The sequence below is a fragment of the Coturnix japonica genome, chromosome 3 (assembly GCF_001577835.2).
Source record: "Coturnix japonica isolate 7356 chromosome 3, Coturnix japonica 2.1, whole genome shotgun sequence".
NCBI classification, from domain to species: domain Eukaryota; kingdom Metazoa; phylum Chordata; class Aves; order Galliformes; family Phasianidae; genus Coturnix; species Coturnix japonica.
In genome coordinates, this window is record NC_029518.1 from 61990158 (window position 1) to 62006088 (window position 15931).

The window sequence follows — 15931 nt, forward strand, 5'->3', positions numbered from 1 at the left end:
ATATTTAATCAAGCATATTTAAATATGAAATTAAAGAATCTCTCTTCTCCACATTCTCATTAAATAAATCAAAATTGCGCAGTGTAACTTGTATAGTAGTTTATCCTGGGGTACCATTTAGTATCTTTAAACAAACAGAACCTTTAAACTGAAGCACGTCTCAACCCCACCAGTATGAAGGCACCCAGCAAAGTAGATGCTTTGGAAAATTTGGGCTTGATAGCCTAGATACTTCAAAGAGCCTATTTCTAGAATGGAAGAAGTGTTTACTCTCCTTGATCATTTCTTTGATGTACAGAATTTTCATCATGTATGAAGAGTATGAAATACAAGAAACTGTTATTACTAAAATACCTTATCCTAACTTTATAAAAATGGCTGGACATTTCATCTTACATTTGAATTACAATTTTATACTGTACTGCTTATTCTAAATAACAGCGCACACCTGAGGCTCCCAGAATTCCCTCTAACTAGTTATTATAATAATTGTTAAAGAGAATTGCCTTACCATAAATTACAGTAAATTTTATAAAACTGGGATTGAGAAAATAGGAGTGACTCAGGACCCACTATTTCCCTGCAGTGGGCAAAAATTAAATTGAGCGGAATACTCCTATAATCTCTTTGCTTTTAATCACACAATTATATCACTATCACATAACATTCACCATTAAGCAACAGAAACTTCTAAGAGAACTTTTTGACAAAATACATTTACATTCTTACGTGCGCTTATTTTAGGCTCCAAACAGATGTAGTTAGTATATAAAGCATTAAACTAAATAATTTATGTGCCTATCCAGAAAACAGACACATTATTACTTCTGAAGAAAATGAGAGACACGTTTTCCTGCTATTACAGATCTATTACTACAGACATTCTGCATTAACCTGCTATGCACACCAACTACTAAACGTGAACTGCTAAAGAGACATAACTACAGAAGCATTTAAACCTTGCTAGTATTACTAGTGGATTATTGGATGAATGTTCAAACTTTACTGACTCTTTAAAAAAAAAAACACCACAGGTTTTACCCCTAAAGGCAATATATTTGTTGATAAGGAGTGATGAACAAGGAAGTGGATCAAAATAGGTTAAGCTCTACAGTTCACAAATACCAAAATTTCCAGGAAATATCAAGAAATACACAGGGTTACTGATGACAGACTTGAATCTTGGAGTAAGGCATTGGTTTGGGCACAGGCCAATCCAGTGTACTAGGAGGGGCACTGGTGCCTGCGGTTTAGAAAAAAGAGGCATGACAAAGAGGCACTTTTTGTGTTAATCCTTAAAAGCAGCAGGATTCAGCAAATGCAGTTTTAACTACCACAGCTGCAGTGTTGGGCTTGAACCACTTTAGAACCTGTCTAAACACAATCTGCTAACAGCTTGCCCCATTAGCAACTTGCTCCATTAGCAACTCTGGGGGCACTTTGTATGAGCCCAGTCCACTATTCCTCAGCACCTGAGGACATGGGAGGCACCTGGGAATGCCCAGTGAAAACCTGGCAGGTTATAAGTGCTTCCTCTATACCGAAGGAATGAGCGTGTGTGTTCTCTCCTGTTGCCACTTCACCACTTCCCTCCTACGCCTTCTTGGCAGCAGGTTGGGAGGGTGGGAAGAGAAATCTTGGCTGTGCCATATGGTTTCCCTCTAGCTACCCAACCTTTTTGTCTGTAAATGACTCTATCTTTTGTCTCTACTGCAGCTCAGGCTTTCCCAGCCAGCTGCACCATGAGCCTGACAAGTCTCTTCAATTCTTCAGCTGCTCCGAACATCAGCCAGCAACACGCAGGGTGAGCTTCTGCTTTGCAGGGCAGCAGCTTAGGAAAACCAGGACACAGAAGTACACATACCTTTCTCATGTTTGGAAAGTTGTTTTGTTTTGTGTTTTGTTTGATTTTATTTTTAAATTTCAGCTCCCAGAGTCAGAAATTTATCTGACTAAAAAGAAGTTTTACTTGCCCAAGAAAAACATGTCCTTGGCATTCCCAAAAGCAAAACAATCTAAACTCCTCTGGAGGACAGTGGAAGGGAACATGCAGAATTACCTCTGATAAACCTTCTGAAAATCACAAGTTTCTCTTAAAGAAATACAAAAAAGTAAGCAGGTCTCAATATTCTTTTATCTAAATACTAGTTCCTAGACAGTTGGAAATGGGAGGAGAGTTAGTAAGGGTGGGAGAGGAGAAGAGGTTCTAGTTTTGTTTGCATGTCAAAAGGTACAATTTAGAGGGAATTATTTTGTCCTGTCCCATACTGAAAAGCGATGTTCATAGAATAAAACTTTATATTCCATTGAAATCCTTAGATACTGTTTGCAACTGTTACAGTTAAACAGATGAGTTTTGAACTTGCAACCCACCGTGACTTAGAAAATTCTGTCAGCCAAGCTAGTTTGTAGGTATGGTGGGTATATTTTAAAATCTCTAAATCTTAGTCAAACAGTTGTTCAGCCAATTCTTTATTATACTGGATTGCTCTTTACACTTGCAGACTTAAAGCTATGGCAGACTGAGAGCTTGTTTCAAAGGGATAAATGAAGAAGCATCTCAGCTTGCTTACAGTAATTCAGTTCTCAGAATAAATCCAGAAAGAAGTTTTTCATGACTACCCTTTGCAAACCCATTATCATACTGCAGATGGAACTACAGAGCAATAGATAATATGTATATATACACACTTTTCTAATGGTCACATATATGGAGAGTACAGATGGCAAAAACTTGGTCAGGAGGAGTGAGCTTTACTAAAAGCTTTGTGTCACAATCTCCTCAGATCTGAGGGTGCACAGGTGTACTGTGGATATGCTGAGCCACCTGGTCACACAGCACAGCAAAATGGAAATACAGTTACACCCAAAGAGAGAGCTCAGCTGGCTGCCAACCTCCTGAAAACCATTCCAGCACATTGTGCAAGTGTGGAAGAGGTACAAGAGCATGATGCAAAGCAGTCTGCAGATCACTGTAAAACAGCCTAGCATGGGGGCCAGGAACAGAGTCCTGGTGATTCAAACATTGACTTAACAGGACTGTACTTACCAAGGGAAAGAGAAGGGAGGAGTATCGCCTGGTGCCTTCCTAAGAGTTACAAGGGAGCATGAGCAACAGCAGCAAGATGTTGAAATGCTAGCTAGGTTTTTGGCAGGACGATATGCAAGGTGGGGTAGATAAAGGATGGCCACTGATAACAGTGGACTGCCTGGTGCATGCTCCCGCATCACCAATACCAGACTTATTTTGCTTGTCTGCATTTGATCACTGACAACTGACCTCCTTACCGCTTTGCAAGGCACGCTGCCTTGCCTGGGCAGTGTTGGAACACTATTATCTTGCTCCTGCACAGCAGAGCAGTGTGTCTGTTTAATAGACCTCCTATGTTGTCATTGCCTGGTGACAGACTATAGATTATTCAGTGCTTCACTTCTCAAGAACTTGGCACTATCAAACATTCTGCTATCAAACAAATGCTCATGTCACTGCCTTTTCAGCAGTCACCAACCATCCCAATAGAAACTTTTGCTGCTTGTATCTTGTGTCCTCGGTAAGCTTTGAGTGCTTCAAAGATGTCTATCAGAACAAGAATTAACTGGTATTTCTATCATACCTTCAAATTTATTCATACCCAAAAAGGGAGGGGGGAACCTATATGACTCAGTACATCTAATGCTATCTTGAATGACAGTCTTAGAACACATGACAGATTTTTCTCACATCAATACTCCAGAAGTCATGTTACTTCTATAAAAATACTGAGTAATTCCATGCCATCATCCCTCCTGCCTTTTATACTTCTCTAAGGCCCACATTAGCTGTCAGCTGCAGTTCTGTACACCTGCAATTGACCACAGCTTATTTACTCTTGTGCTGCAGCTCAAAAGAAAAGTCCTCACCAAAAAGCCACAGAACTACGAGACAAAGTTGTTTTCAAGGCTTCTCACAATCAGCTGGAAGAACTGGATATTATTTTTAGGAAATAAGAGAGTTGGTGTCTTGAGCCAGACTGCAAATAACAAAATTAAACCCTTTTAAAGTTAATACAGAAGTGACTTTGTAGTTCATATAGGGATAAGAGGTATAATGAGCTGGGAATATGGAAAAAAGTGGAACGACAAGGAAATTGCAATGATGCCATCAGTCTAGTCAGCAGAACGGTATTTTATTAGGCAGAGAAGTAATTGTTGAGCAATGCTCACAGAGCTCCTGTCGTGGATAGCTGAGAACCTCTCGTGCTTTAATTACCCCTACATTTCAAGAGTTTTTGAAAGATAAAAGGAGGAGCATGTCTTCAGTGAGCTGTGTGACAATGCCAAGTAATAATAATCAGATAGTTTTATAATGCACCTGGTATCTAAGCCTTTTTATTTTGGGACTTCTCAGAGTTTTGATCTCTGCCTACACAGCACACATGCCTGCACACATGTAACTGGCTGCTGGATTCTTCCTCCTTCATTATCAACAGATGCAGTTGAATTGAGGGCACCTTGTAATTTTTCTTCTATGAAAGAAGAAATCTAGGCAGAATGATTCTTGACCAAAAGCACATACCATAGTGGATACTCTTAAGTTAGTAATTCCTGACTTCTTTGTATATCTCACATCAATCATGCTAGCATGCATGGCTTAATTTAGTGTTAATGCAGTTATCACAGCAGTTCTAACCAAGAACACAAAATAAATCAGAGTAACAATAAGATCCCATTGGTGGATTCCTAGAGAAGTGCAACAAAACACGTAAACTGGAGCATTCAGAAGACATTTTACTCAACACTCCAGTTTATGCATTTTGTTTTGATATATTTCCTGTCTGCTATGGATTTCATCTATAAACAGATGTTTTTTTTTTACTTTGTTACTGGTCTTCTTTAGTTTCATCTTCCCACTTGTATCCATCTTGTCCCCTTTCTCTCTCTTATCTAGGCCTTGACAAAGCACAGATACAGATAAAGGAATGGAAATGCAGCCACCAGAGCTCAAAAGCAGAAGTGCCTGATGTACAGTTTCACACTGTGTTTACCTTTTACTTCTCTTTAAGGTAAGCATGATATCTGAGTTCTGTCAGCCAGCAAATCATCACCGGTGTTCATTTACAACTACAGGTGGCTGCCCACTCCTGATTCAGCACTCCTACAGGCACGCTGGTACACATGCGCTATAAAAAGTAAATTGCTTGTATAGGTGCTTTGCTGCATCTGTAGGTTTCAGTGTTAAATGCTAAGAAATATTTACAACAAAAGTCAGTACTAGGAGTCACTTAAGCTGAAAGAATTAAGCAAATTGTAGTTCAGTCTTCCACTGATTCTTATTCCCGCTCCTTAGAGAGAGCAGGCCAATGTGTGGGCTCATGCCAGCAGGTGGTATTACATAATGGCTGTTGGGACATGCTGGGGCCAGTTTTGCCTTGTCTGTGCAGCGGTGAGCATCCCTTTCCATCAGATAGACTCAACAGTAATCAACGCTGCTATTACATCTCTGTAGACTTCACTCTCAGACATCTTCTTAATGGAAAGCCTACTGACAGAAGCTATCTCCAAGTTATACTCCCTGCAATCCTTTGTGGGTTTTCGCACTTTACCAGATCATTTAAGGTTACTGCTTTATGACACTACTCACCAAATACTCAGGACAAGCAATTTAAGATATAATGGCTTCTCAGAACACAAATGTCTGTGGGAGACATCACTGTGACTTAAGTGGTCAGCTTTTAAATTCAGTCCCAGTTATGTACTTTCTGGCTCCCATGATGACTTCAGTACTATTTACACTTTACTTGTAATTGGTTGGTGTGTTGTTGGTTTTTAATTATGAATTGCATATTTATCAACTAAGTCACTCTGAAAGAATATTTCAGTATTAATCATCTAAAACTATTGCAAAATATAGCATGATTCAGAGCTAAGCATCCTATAAAAACTTTAAAAGTTTAAAGAACAGACGGAGTAAATTAAATATTTGCTAAGTGTAGCATAAATCCTTTGCCAACCATATAAGAAATGCTGGCAGGCCCAGGACAAAATGAAGCACTCGTTTTCCCTTCCCACATCTCTTCACCCTACTCAACTGGTTTGGTTTGAAAACTCAATTCCTTTTTTTTTTTTTTTTTTTAAAAAAAAAAAAATAGTAATAATTCAACACCTTGAATTTCAAAGCAAAGCAAAGACTTCAGTGCTCTTTTCCTATTAACATCACCTTCTTGCCCAAACCACAGCATGGTTGGAGCCTAAGAATAGGTACAAATTGCATAGATAGGATAAAAGAAAAAAATGACTTAGATAAACTATTATAACTTTCTCATGTTTTCATAGACATTTTTGACCACAATAAAGAATTACTGTACTTAGAAGCCAGCACAATAACATCCTATTAAAAGCCATATTAAAAGCCACACAGACAATGAATAATGTAGCTGCTCTAAGTTTTGTTAAAGAACTCTCACGTGATTTGATTTTTTTATTCATTCTTTCTGTATACTGATCTCTTCAGTTCACACAAATACATCAGGAGAGTGATCCCGAATCTATGGCTCATGGATAACATCTTCCAAACTGTAATAAATGTCATATATACATTTAAAAGTACACTTATATATGCATTCAGGACGAGGGGAAATGGCCTCAAGTTGCGCCAAGGCAAGTTTAGGTTCGATGTTAGGAAGAACTTCCTTACAGAAAGGGTAGTTAGGTACTGGAATAGGCTCCCCAGAGAGGTGGTTGAATCGCCATCCCTGGTTGTGTTTAAGATCCATTTGGATGTGGTACTCAGGGATATGATTTAGTGGAGGGTTTTTAGAGTTAGGGTACTGGTTAGGCTGCGGTTGGACTTGATGATCTTCAAGGTCTTTTCCAACCTGGGTAATTCTATGATTCTATGATTTAAATATATGTAAATAATTTTTTTAAATCTATCCTAGTCTATAAAAATATCTTTATTTCTGTATTTTTGGCTCACTTTAAGCATAGGTTAACAGGTTTCCAACACATGAGTGGATTAGAGGTGGGTGACTGTTACGAGAAGATCTGGCTGTTTACAGAGGTTAATAGAGGATAAAAATTATACTTTAAAATTTAAAATATGGGAGGCTACGCTTTTCTCTGCAGGAATGACACTGGAGAGCAATGTCATTAAAAAGTAGCCCTACTGGAGTGACCACAAGCATGACTAATTGAAAAGAGAGCAAGTAAATTTCCAAGTTTTTGTTGAAGAATGTCATGTGGGGATTATCAAGGGATTTTGCACCTATCTGCCAAGTAACAGGGGTAGTTCCTTCTGGAACAAAAAGAGGAAAGTGATTCAATTTGTTAAGCCTGTGAGGTACAAAGTGCCATTACTTCAGGGAAACAAGTCACATGTGGGAGGAGGGTGGCTTGAAGCATTATGTAGCAGCAGTGAATAATCTGCACTGAACAAGGCCTACAACCCAAATTCAGAGGCCTAGGACTTTAGTTATAGGGATTTATTTAGTTGTTTGATTCTAGGCTGAGGAAAGATTCCTTCTTTCTTTCTGAAGCGTTGGGAGAATGGTTAACCACTGTAAGGCCGTATCTATTGAAAACTGCTGTGATCCTCAAGGCAAAGACTTGTTCTCCTCAGGGCAGGCTCCTCTCACCCATGCACAAACCGATAATTTTGTTTAGTGGTTCACCTGCTTTCACCCTCAGTGCTGGGAGATTATGAAGTGTCAGTACAAAATGCTTTGCATCCAGTTTAAAACATCACCTTGGCAGGTGATTTTGCAATGCTCTGAGATCCCAAATAGACCGAAGGTTTCGATATTTCTTCAGAAAATAATGCACTGCAAGGAAAAACACTTTGAGAACTAGGCTTGATGTTTTGCTAGCACTACCCTGAGCAAAGCAGAAATGAAACTGAAGATGCAAAGTGGTAAATTGAAAACACCCCAGATATTGACCAGTTATCATCCTGAAAGATGAATTAAAGAGCAAGGGAACTTTCAGATCTGCCTATCTGCTGTCTCAGGAGCACAGCAACAGCAGTGATAGAATAAACTCATTTAATCCAGCAATTTGACACAGAAGCAAAATGGGCTTCCATAGCCACACCTGGGTGTTAGAAGTACTCCACCCAGTTTCCTTAGTTAAATATTCATGTCATTGGACTGAATCTTTGCGTGAAAGGCAGTGACTGTATTCAGGTAGCAAGTAGGTGTGAGAACTCTTATCTAGATGGAGAATCCTGAGAAACCTTTAGACAGATATCTGGTTATATGTCTCAAAAACTGACTAATCAACACCTTGATGTAAGAGGAGAGACAGCATTAGAGCACAGGTATCTGACTGTTAGAAAAAAAATGGCATTTTAGAAAGTCCTGATATTTTGTAATTGTTGTCCTGGTGAAGAGGAAATGCATAAGGAAGGAAGGATTAAGAGCATTCTATTCATTCACTCATTTTACTATCAGTAGAAGCCAATCTAAATTTAAAATTGGTCTTTACAGGAGCAAGTATCTTTCAGCCTAACTATACTGAAACCTGTCAGAGTAGAGTCTATTTGTCTGTAACTATGTAATTTAAGGTCATTTGAGTTTGCAGTGTTGCAGGTAAGACTCCTCAACTTTTATTAACATCCATTTTATTCCTATTGAAACTCTACAACTGCAAAATGCAGGTTTATCTGTTGTTTGATCCTCAAATTATTATTTTTTTAAGAGAGCTGAATGCAGAAGCACTCAGTTGTTTCTTCATCTGTAGTAAGAGCACTGGTCACACTGATATACCAATTTGACCAATCTTAAAAATATTAAAAGTGATCATAAAATTATGGTCATAGCTGTCTCCTTTAAGGGGTATAGTCTATATGACACATCAAATCATCTTCAAGGTAGCTCTGCACAGACATTTTAAATACAAACAGGAAACCAATCAAGTTGTTTTCCTTCACTTACACACAAATTCATAAACACAAATTCCTTTCATATGGCTCCTCCGAGAGTAACTACGTTGTGCAAACATAAACAAGGACAGAATGCATCATGTGGATGAAAAATGAAAAATAGTTGAGTTTTATAAATCTAGTGATAGAACACTTTGCACAACTGATTGAAATTATTATTATTTTTTTCAGTGCTTAATAGTGTTAACAAAATTCTACTTGCAAAGATACCAAAAGGTGTTTTATATTAAAAAAAATGAATATTTTGCACATTAAAAATAAAGAAAATTAAATATTTTTAATCATTTATTAATTTCTCGTAGATCTCCTTTCCCCAATGAACACACACAATTTGCATATTTACTAAGTACATTTTGAAAAAGCTCTTAATGATTTTTATTTAGCTGTAAAAAACAGGAAACTGTAATAAAACATAGTGATAAATGCCAGACGGATTTGCAAAGAAAAAAGTGGAAATCTTTAAACAAAACCAGGAATGCACTTGAATCAGCACAAAAGACATTCGATGAGAGAATAATATTGACATAGAATGAGGTAGGGTTTTTTTTTTTTCAAAAACAGTGTAATGAAAGAAAATATTTTAACTTTGTAATTTGGGCAACACAACATTTGTTCACTGAATAACATTATCAAACAAGTGAACTTCAACATTGTTTTAAATTTCCTTCTGCTTTACTAGCACTACTTGTGAAAGGAGTGAAAAGGAGAAACAAATTGCACTGTGTATCAAGGAGAGCTGCTCTGAAGCGCTAGGATGGGTAAGATGAAGATTTGTTAAACAACTCTGGAAGAAGATGAAAGGAGAAAACCAGGTTATACTGTAATAGAGGTTTATTATACACTAGTTAATTGGGTGGAGGGAAGACTGTTTTTGATCAAGCAAGGGAAGCATCCAAAAGGACAGAACCTGACGGCTTTAATTACTTCTTGGAATTATTTCTTTTTTCCTGTTGGAAAAGAAATACAAGACAGAGACAGTCCAACAAGTTCTTGGAATATGCTGGGGACAGCTTTTCTTCAGAAGGTGAAGAAAACTATTAAGGGAGTGGCTATTTTAGATCCTCTTAGTAGGCATGAACTGGCTGAGAGTGGAAGGGGATTTAGGTGAAAGTGAACTCTGTCATATAGTGATCGCTATTACTGGAGAAAACAGCAATGTATATCCATATACACTTTTTTTTTCTTCAGAAAACAAAACTGAATGTGAACAAATTCCAGAGAATGATAAGTGAGGTTTCTCAAGAAGACTGTTTAATTAATAAAAGAATGCAGGAGAGCTTGTCTGTTTTAGTCATTGCTAGAGCCAGCTCTTAATTATCTGAGGCGAAGGGAAAAACCTAATTTAGACCAAAAAAAAAAAAAAAGTAATACAAACTAGACTTTATAAATTAGTCTATGAGACTCTATTCAGTACATTCACCTTGAAAGGGTTTATGAACAGATTTCTGTAGAGGGGAGAGCAACAGAGAGGAGTCTGGTGCAAACTGCTCATGTTCTGAGGTGTGCAGTTTTCTACCATTCTCCCACAAGTGCTGAGGGAAGGCAGAGTTTCATTAAAGCCCAATCCCCATAATCCATCTGTCATCATCAGGTGACTACATTATTATATACTATACCAGATTATCCTAAAACAAAAGAAACTGCTGAATTCTCTCTCCTCTCCTTAGACTCTCCTTCTCCTCTCCCTCTCTTCCTAATTCCTATGAAAAATAAAATTAATTTCCTTGGATTTCTTTTTCTTAAATGTATTTATCAGATGATCAGACCTTTGTAAGAATTCTTTGCAAGGAATTAATATACAAAGCTACAAGAACAGCAGTTTGCTCTGTTAGAAGCTAAGTCCTAAGCTGGCTTCCACAGCCCATTAAAATACTTCATTTCATAATGGCAAAGAACTGCGCTCTGTTTGTAGGTGTGTTTCTACAGTTCCAATGGAACCAAGATGTTGAACGAGACCACAAGGGATGTTTGGGGTTTGTATTATTTGTCTATTCAATTAAGACCAACAAGTCTTTTCCAAAGGCTTCATACAGAAATTAGTAGATAAGATTTCCGTGTTTGACCAGACTAGACGAGACATTTATTTGTTTTAAAGACAGAATACTTTAGGTCTTCATCAAATATATTCAGATGAATATTAGTTCCACAAGCAACAAAAAAAATCAGCTTTTGTAATTACTGCGCTTTTGTTAACATGAAAAAAAAAGTATTTCTCTCTCCACAGAAAGATTAAAATAAAGACAAGAATGGTATTGCACAACGTTGTCTGCAATCTGAAATGAAGTTCTCACATTAGAGCAGAAACAATTAGCATTTTCTCTAGCTTGCTTCCATGAAACAATACTGCTGCCAAGCAAATGAGTAACACGACATAAACTAAATGAACTTTAGAAAATTAACACATAGCCCTTATTTCCTTCTCTGGAATAAAACTTTCACAGAAAACAGTGGAGGTTAGGTGAAAAAAACATTGAACTGTGACTGCTGTTCATTTATTATTTTGGCTTATGTATATTTTATAATCAAAAGGAAAAAGCCATATGGTTTGCGAGAACATGTGGAAGATCTCCTCGAGCCATTTCCTTTGTTGGCTGTTCATGCTAGCTTAGATTAATTATGTACCTTCCTTATTTCCGTATATGACATTTATTTGAAAGATTTCCAGTACTCCAAATACACTTCTTTTAAAGGAAGATTATGTACAATTATACCTTGTATTAAATTTTGTTTTCAGACCAGTCATCCTTTTTATTATACATATATGTATATTTATACACCTATATCTATATGTACATGGATGTTTTTTATAAACACAGATACTCAGTTTTCTCTTACCTTTTTAAATGCTGCTGGTAATGAGGCGGTAGACATTGATATTGATGGAAGAACGTAAGAGTGTGGACAGATTACTGATGGTAGTTGGCTTTCTTGAACGGTATAGCGTGTGCCTGATATATCGTAGTACCTGAAAGGAGAGTAAATATTGTCCAATTAATACATCCTAGTGAAATAAAAGTCTGAGCTAATATCCACTGTATTTCTTGACAAATATGCTAAACTCCTCTCTCCTGTTGTACTGGTTCCAGGCCTCCATTACTTCTAAACCATATAGCTCTTTTTAATCCAAACTACTCACTGCTATTTCTTAGATATTAATTAATCCCAGCTGCTTCATCTATCTGTAACTCTGATTTGTCAGCTCTTTCCTGATACCAAAACAAATGAAAATGATTACAATATTCAGCAAGATAACCACATCAGAGCCACAAGCGAAGAAAAGTACTCTTATTATCCTTATGACACTCCATCTTTACAGACAACAGCAGATTACAACATTTGGGGCTTACTGTTCCACATTACATCACATGCTGCTCACCTTCCTTCCTGAAGCTGTCTCAATGAAGTATCAGATGAATTAACAAAATAGAAGGTTATTTATTGGAAAGATACTGCCATGGTGACAAACGTATACAATCTTTACAACAACGCAGAAATTTTGCTGCTTTATTTTATTTTACTTTATTTATTTATTTATTTATTTATTTTGCAATGTCAATTCTGAATTTTGGAATCCAAAGAATGTGGAAAGTTCACATGGTTTATTCATAACTGAGAAATAAAATAGTAGAAAACAGTGGACAACTTGTATCACTCCTTTCATTTGCTGCCTGAAGAACCAAAGTAGCAAAGAACCAAATAATTCAATGAAGATATAACTTAATTAAAAAGCTTGATTAAAAATGACATTTTGTATATTTAATCCTTTAGATGAATCAACAATTAGTTAAAAGTCAGCTTTTTTTTTTTTTCTTTCTTTTTTTTTTTTTTTTAGTGAATGTATTTTGGTATCTTCATTTTCAATTTGGACTGCATTTTTCTTAGATTCATTCATTATAAGGGATCCCATGAGGTCTCTTGGCCAACCTGCTGCAGAAATAAAATCAGCTATGGTATAAGACCAAGTTGCTCAGTCCTTTAACCAGACAGTTCTGAAGATAAAAGCACAGAGACATCATCTCTCTGGGGAAATAGTTCAAATATTTGTCCAGTCCAAATCTTTTTCTTCAGTTTTTGCCTGTTGTCTCATAGTCTCCCACCACCCTGACTTGTAACACTACAGAGAATCTGTCTCAGTCTTGGTGACCTCTCTGATTATACTTAAAGGCTTCCTGATTCCTCCTCACACCCCAGAGCTGTTTCTTCCCCAGGGCTGAACAAGCCTCCATCCTCCATCAGCCTCACAGGCACCTCCCCTTCCTCCCAGCTGTATCAGAGGCCCTCCTCTCAACTCACTCCAGTTTGAAACACTGATAGATTTTTAGGTATGAAATACCCTCCACCCTGTCAGCAGAAACAATGTCTCAAATGTTTTTGTTTTGTTCTTCATTTACGTGCATTTTCCATTTCGGTTAGCTCAGAACTCCTTTTCCTGAAGGCTTTTCCTCCAGACTCATCACAGTGTTCCAAATCCAGCTCTGTTTGTACAACTCCAGTTGCAAATTTAGTCTTGTGCTTGACTGTCATAAACTTTTCAAAGCGTAAATAAGAGAGCAGAAAAGCCTCGGGCTTATTTATAGAGGTGTTCAGTTTATTGCATAATTGTGGTGAAAATGTTTTGACATTTTAACACATATTCCAATAAACACATGCAATTATTTTGTTTATTTACCTGTTTTTAAGGAAGAAACTGTGATGCTCTCAATGGCTTGTTGCCTTCCCCAAGCCACAGCTGACTTTAAGCTGTCTGTCTGGATTTGCATTTTGTGCTTGCTGTCTATAGGGCCTTTGACAATGGAAGCTGCTTTGGAGTGGTTCCACACAAATTGTGTTCATGAGAATTCAGAAGTCATGTTCACCACCTGCTCATCTAACACTGAAAGACTCTGTTATATCTGACCCAGTCTAGTATACCTAGAAGCCTCTGTTCAAGGAACAACAGTACACTGCGGACTCGGTGACCAAGTGGTTTTATTGGAGCAGGGGAACAAGTGACACAGAATGGGCAGGAGGGTGAGAAGGTGTTTGGTTGAAGTCTGCATAAGGAGGAAAATGCAAAACAGTGCAGGAAGCAGATGGAAGCACTGTCAAGTGCTGGAGGTTATACTCACACCCTGTGAGAGGACACGTTTTGTAATGGTGCTGCTCAGCCAGTGCCAGGCCTCTGTGCTACATAATGTATGTACATAAAAAACATGCCACCAGTCATGCATATCAGAATGCCAAAAGGAGGAAGACAAGCTGTGGGAGCAAACACTTTCTAGGTAGGAAACACAGGGCAGGACCACTCCAGAGCCCCCATCAGGCCTCACCCCAGTGTGGCCAAAATGAGGAGCTCCAAGGCCAAAGTAGGGGCTATCAGGTCCCAGTACACCATTATACCTCAGGGTGCTGACAAGTCCACCACTCAGCAGCCAGGGAGCTGCTCTTTTCAGAGCACAGTGAAGTGCTTCATTCAGACACCTTTCTTTTACAGAATAAAATTTCAGGTCAAAAACTGGAGCTGACAAAAGCAGCAGAAGCTTCAACCTGAAAACAAGGCATAGCCAACAGTGTCACTTCAGATTTTGAGACAGGATAGCAGATGTTTAAGAGTGTGCACAATTTCAGGCTTATTTTCCCAACGAAGTACTGATGGCTGAGTTCCCCGCTCTCTCCCAGAAGCTTTAATTTTAGGCAGCAAGCAGTTTTCCAGCACAGTGCAGCAGTACACTTCCTGCCTCAAGGCATGGGCACACAAGCAAGCTGCCATGGGGTAAATCAGGGTGTAAACTCTGTGGTAACCGCCCGTGTAAATTCTCATGTTCCAGCCTAAATGTGAAGAAGCTCGCTCCAATTCACTGCTGCACACAGCAGGGTGAGGGCAGGCGGATGGACAGTTACCGTGGGGCAGCTGACGCACTGCGAATCCACACCCTGGCTTTCCTCACCCTGGCTTGTTTGTGTAATCATACTCACTCGTTCAAAGCCCCGCAGGCCTGAGGGGGAAGGAGCGTTTGCAACACGCTAGGAATGTTATGAAACCCTCCTAGACGTTTTGTAAGGCCCATCAATTGTCTGCGGCACTCGGAGAGGAGGTTGTCTGCAGAGGTAAGAATTTTAACATCAGGAGAAATGGTGGGTTGCATATTTATGATAGACCGAGTTGTTTATTGTTTGTTTTGTGCATGGTTACTAAATAGTGTGACTAATTATGTGAAAAACACTCAGAATATGTTTACCTCGTGCACAGCGATGAGTGTCTGGAATGTTTTCATGTAGCTAATGAAAATAATAACTAATTCTGCAGTGAAGCAAAAGGAAGAGCGAGCAGAAGGCCTTAGAAATTACAAAGCTTTTGAAAAGAGAGCATGGAAGGAGAAGCTTTGTAGGTAGAAAAATATGCTCTTTGTGCGTACAGAGACACTGGTTTGCAATGGAGCTACTGACTGGAAGAGTAATCATGAACTGCCAAAGAGGAATTAAACTGGGAAGTGCTCTTATGCTACAGACACACACCACAGACCCATTGCTCTTCCTTATCCATGCCAAAGTCTCTGGTAGCGACACAATGATTTCTATTAATTGTCTTTAAATGTCATCTTAAAGCATTAAGATAATTATTAAAAAGCACTGTGAAGGGATTTAACCTGAAGACAAAACCACACAAATACGTCATGGCAGGAACAATAAACAAAACTCAACAAACAAAAGAAGAGATTGCCAAACATTTCAAATTAATAATGCTTACTGTAATGGCAAGCTTATAATTTTACAGCCACGGCTTCCCTCATCATCCATCACATTCAGCCCTGATATCCATCTCCAGTCTGCTATTTTCTATAGCAGTCTTCAGTCTGCATCCTGTAGATGATTCTTGAATATTAATTCCCATTTTCAATCAACACTTTTACATAGGATGAGATCATGCTTTAAAAAAGAGCGTGTAGGAGCAAGAACAGATACATAGTTTGTTTATTCAGGTCCTCTGCCCAGACTCCCCACTCCCATGTCATATCAGCACTTCATTTTTTCTCT

At 38.3% G+C, this 15931-nt stretch overlaps 1 protein-coding gene across 2 annotated transcripts in view; it reads right to left on the reverse strand.

The window, feature by feature from the left end:
* CRYBG1 (crystallin beta-gamma domain containing 1) overlaps positions 1 to 15931 on the reverse strand; it is a 93792-nt gene that overhangs the window by 51258 nt on the left and 26603 nt on the right. The window contains exon 2 of one of the 2 annotated variants that reach the window (XM_032443287.1): positions 11753 to 11882. In XM_032443287.1, the coding sequence (XP_032299178.1) occupies positions 11753 to 11882 (130 nt within the window). Of the gene's footprint in view, positions 1 to 11752; positions 11883 to 15931 lie in introns of those variants that run through there. The other variant, XM_015858653.2, reaches the window with a different exon arrangement.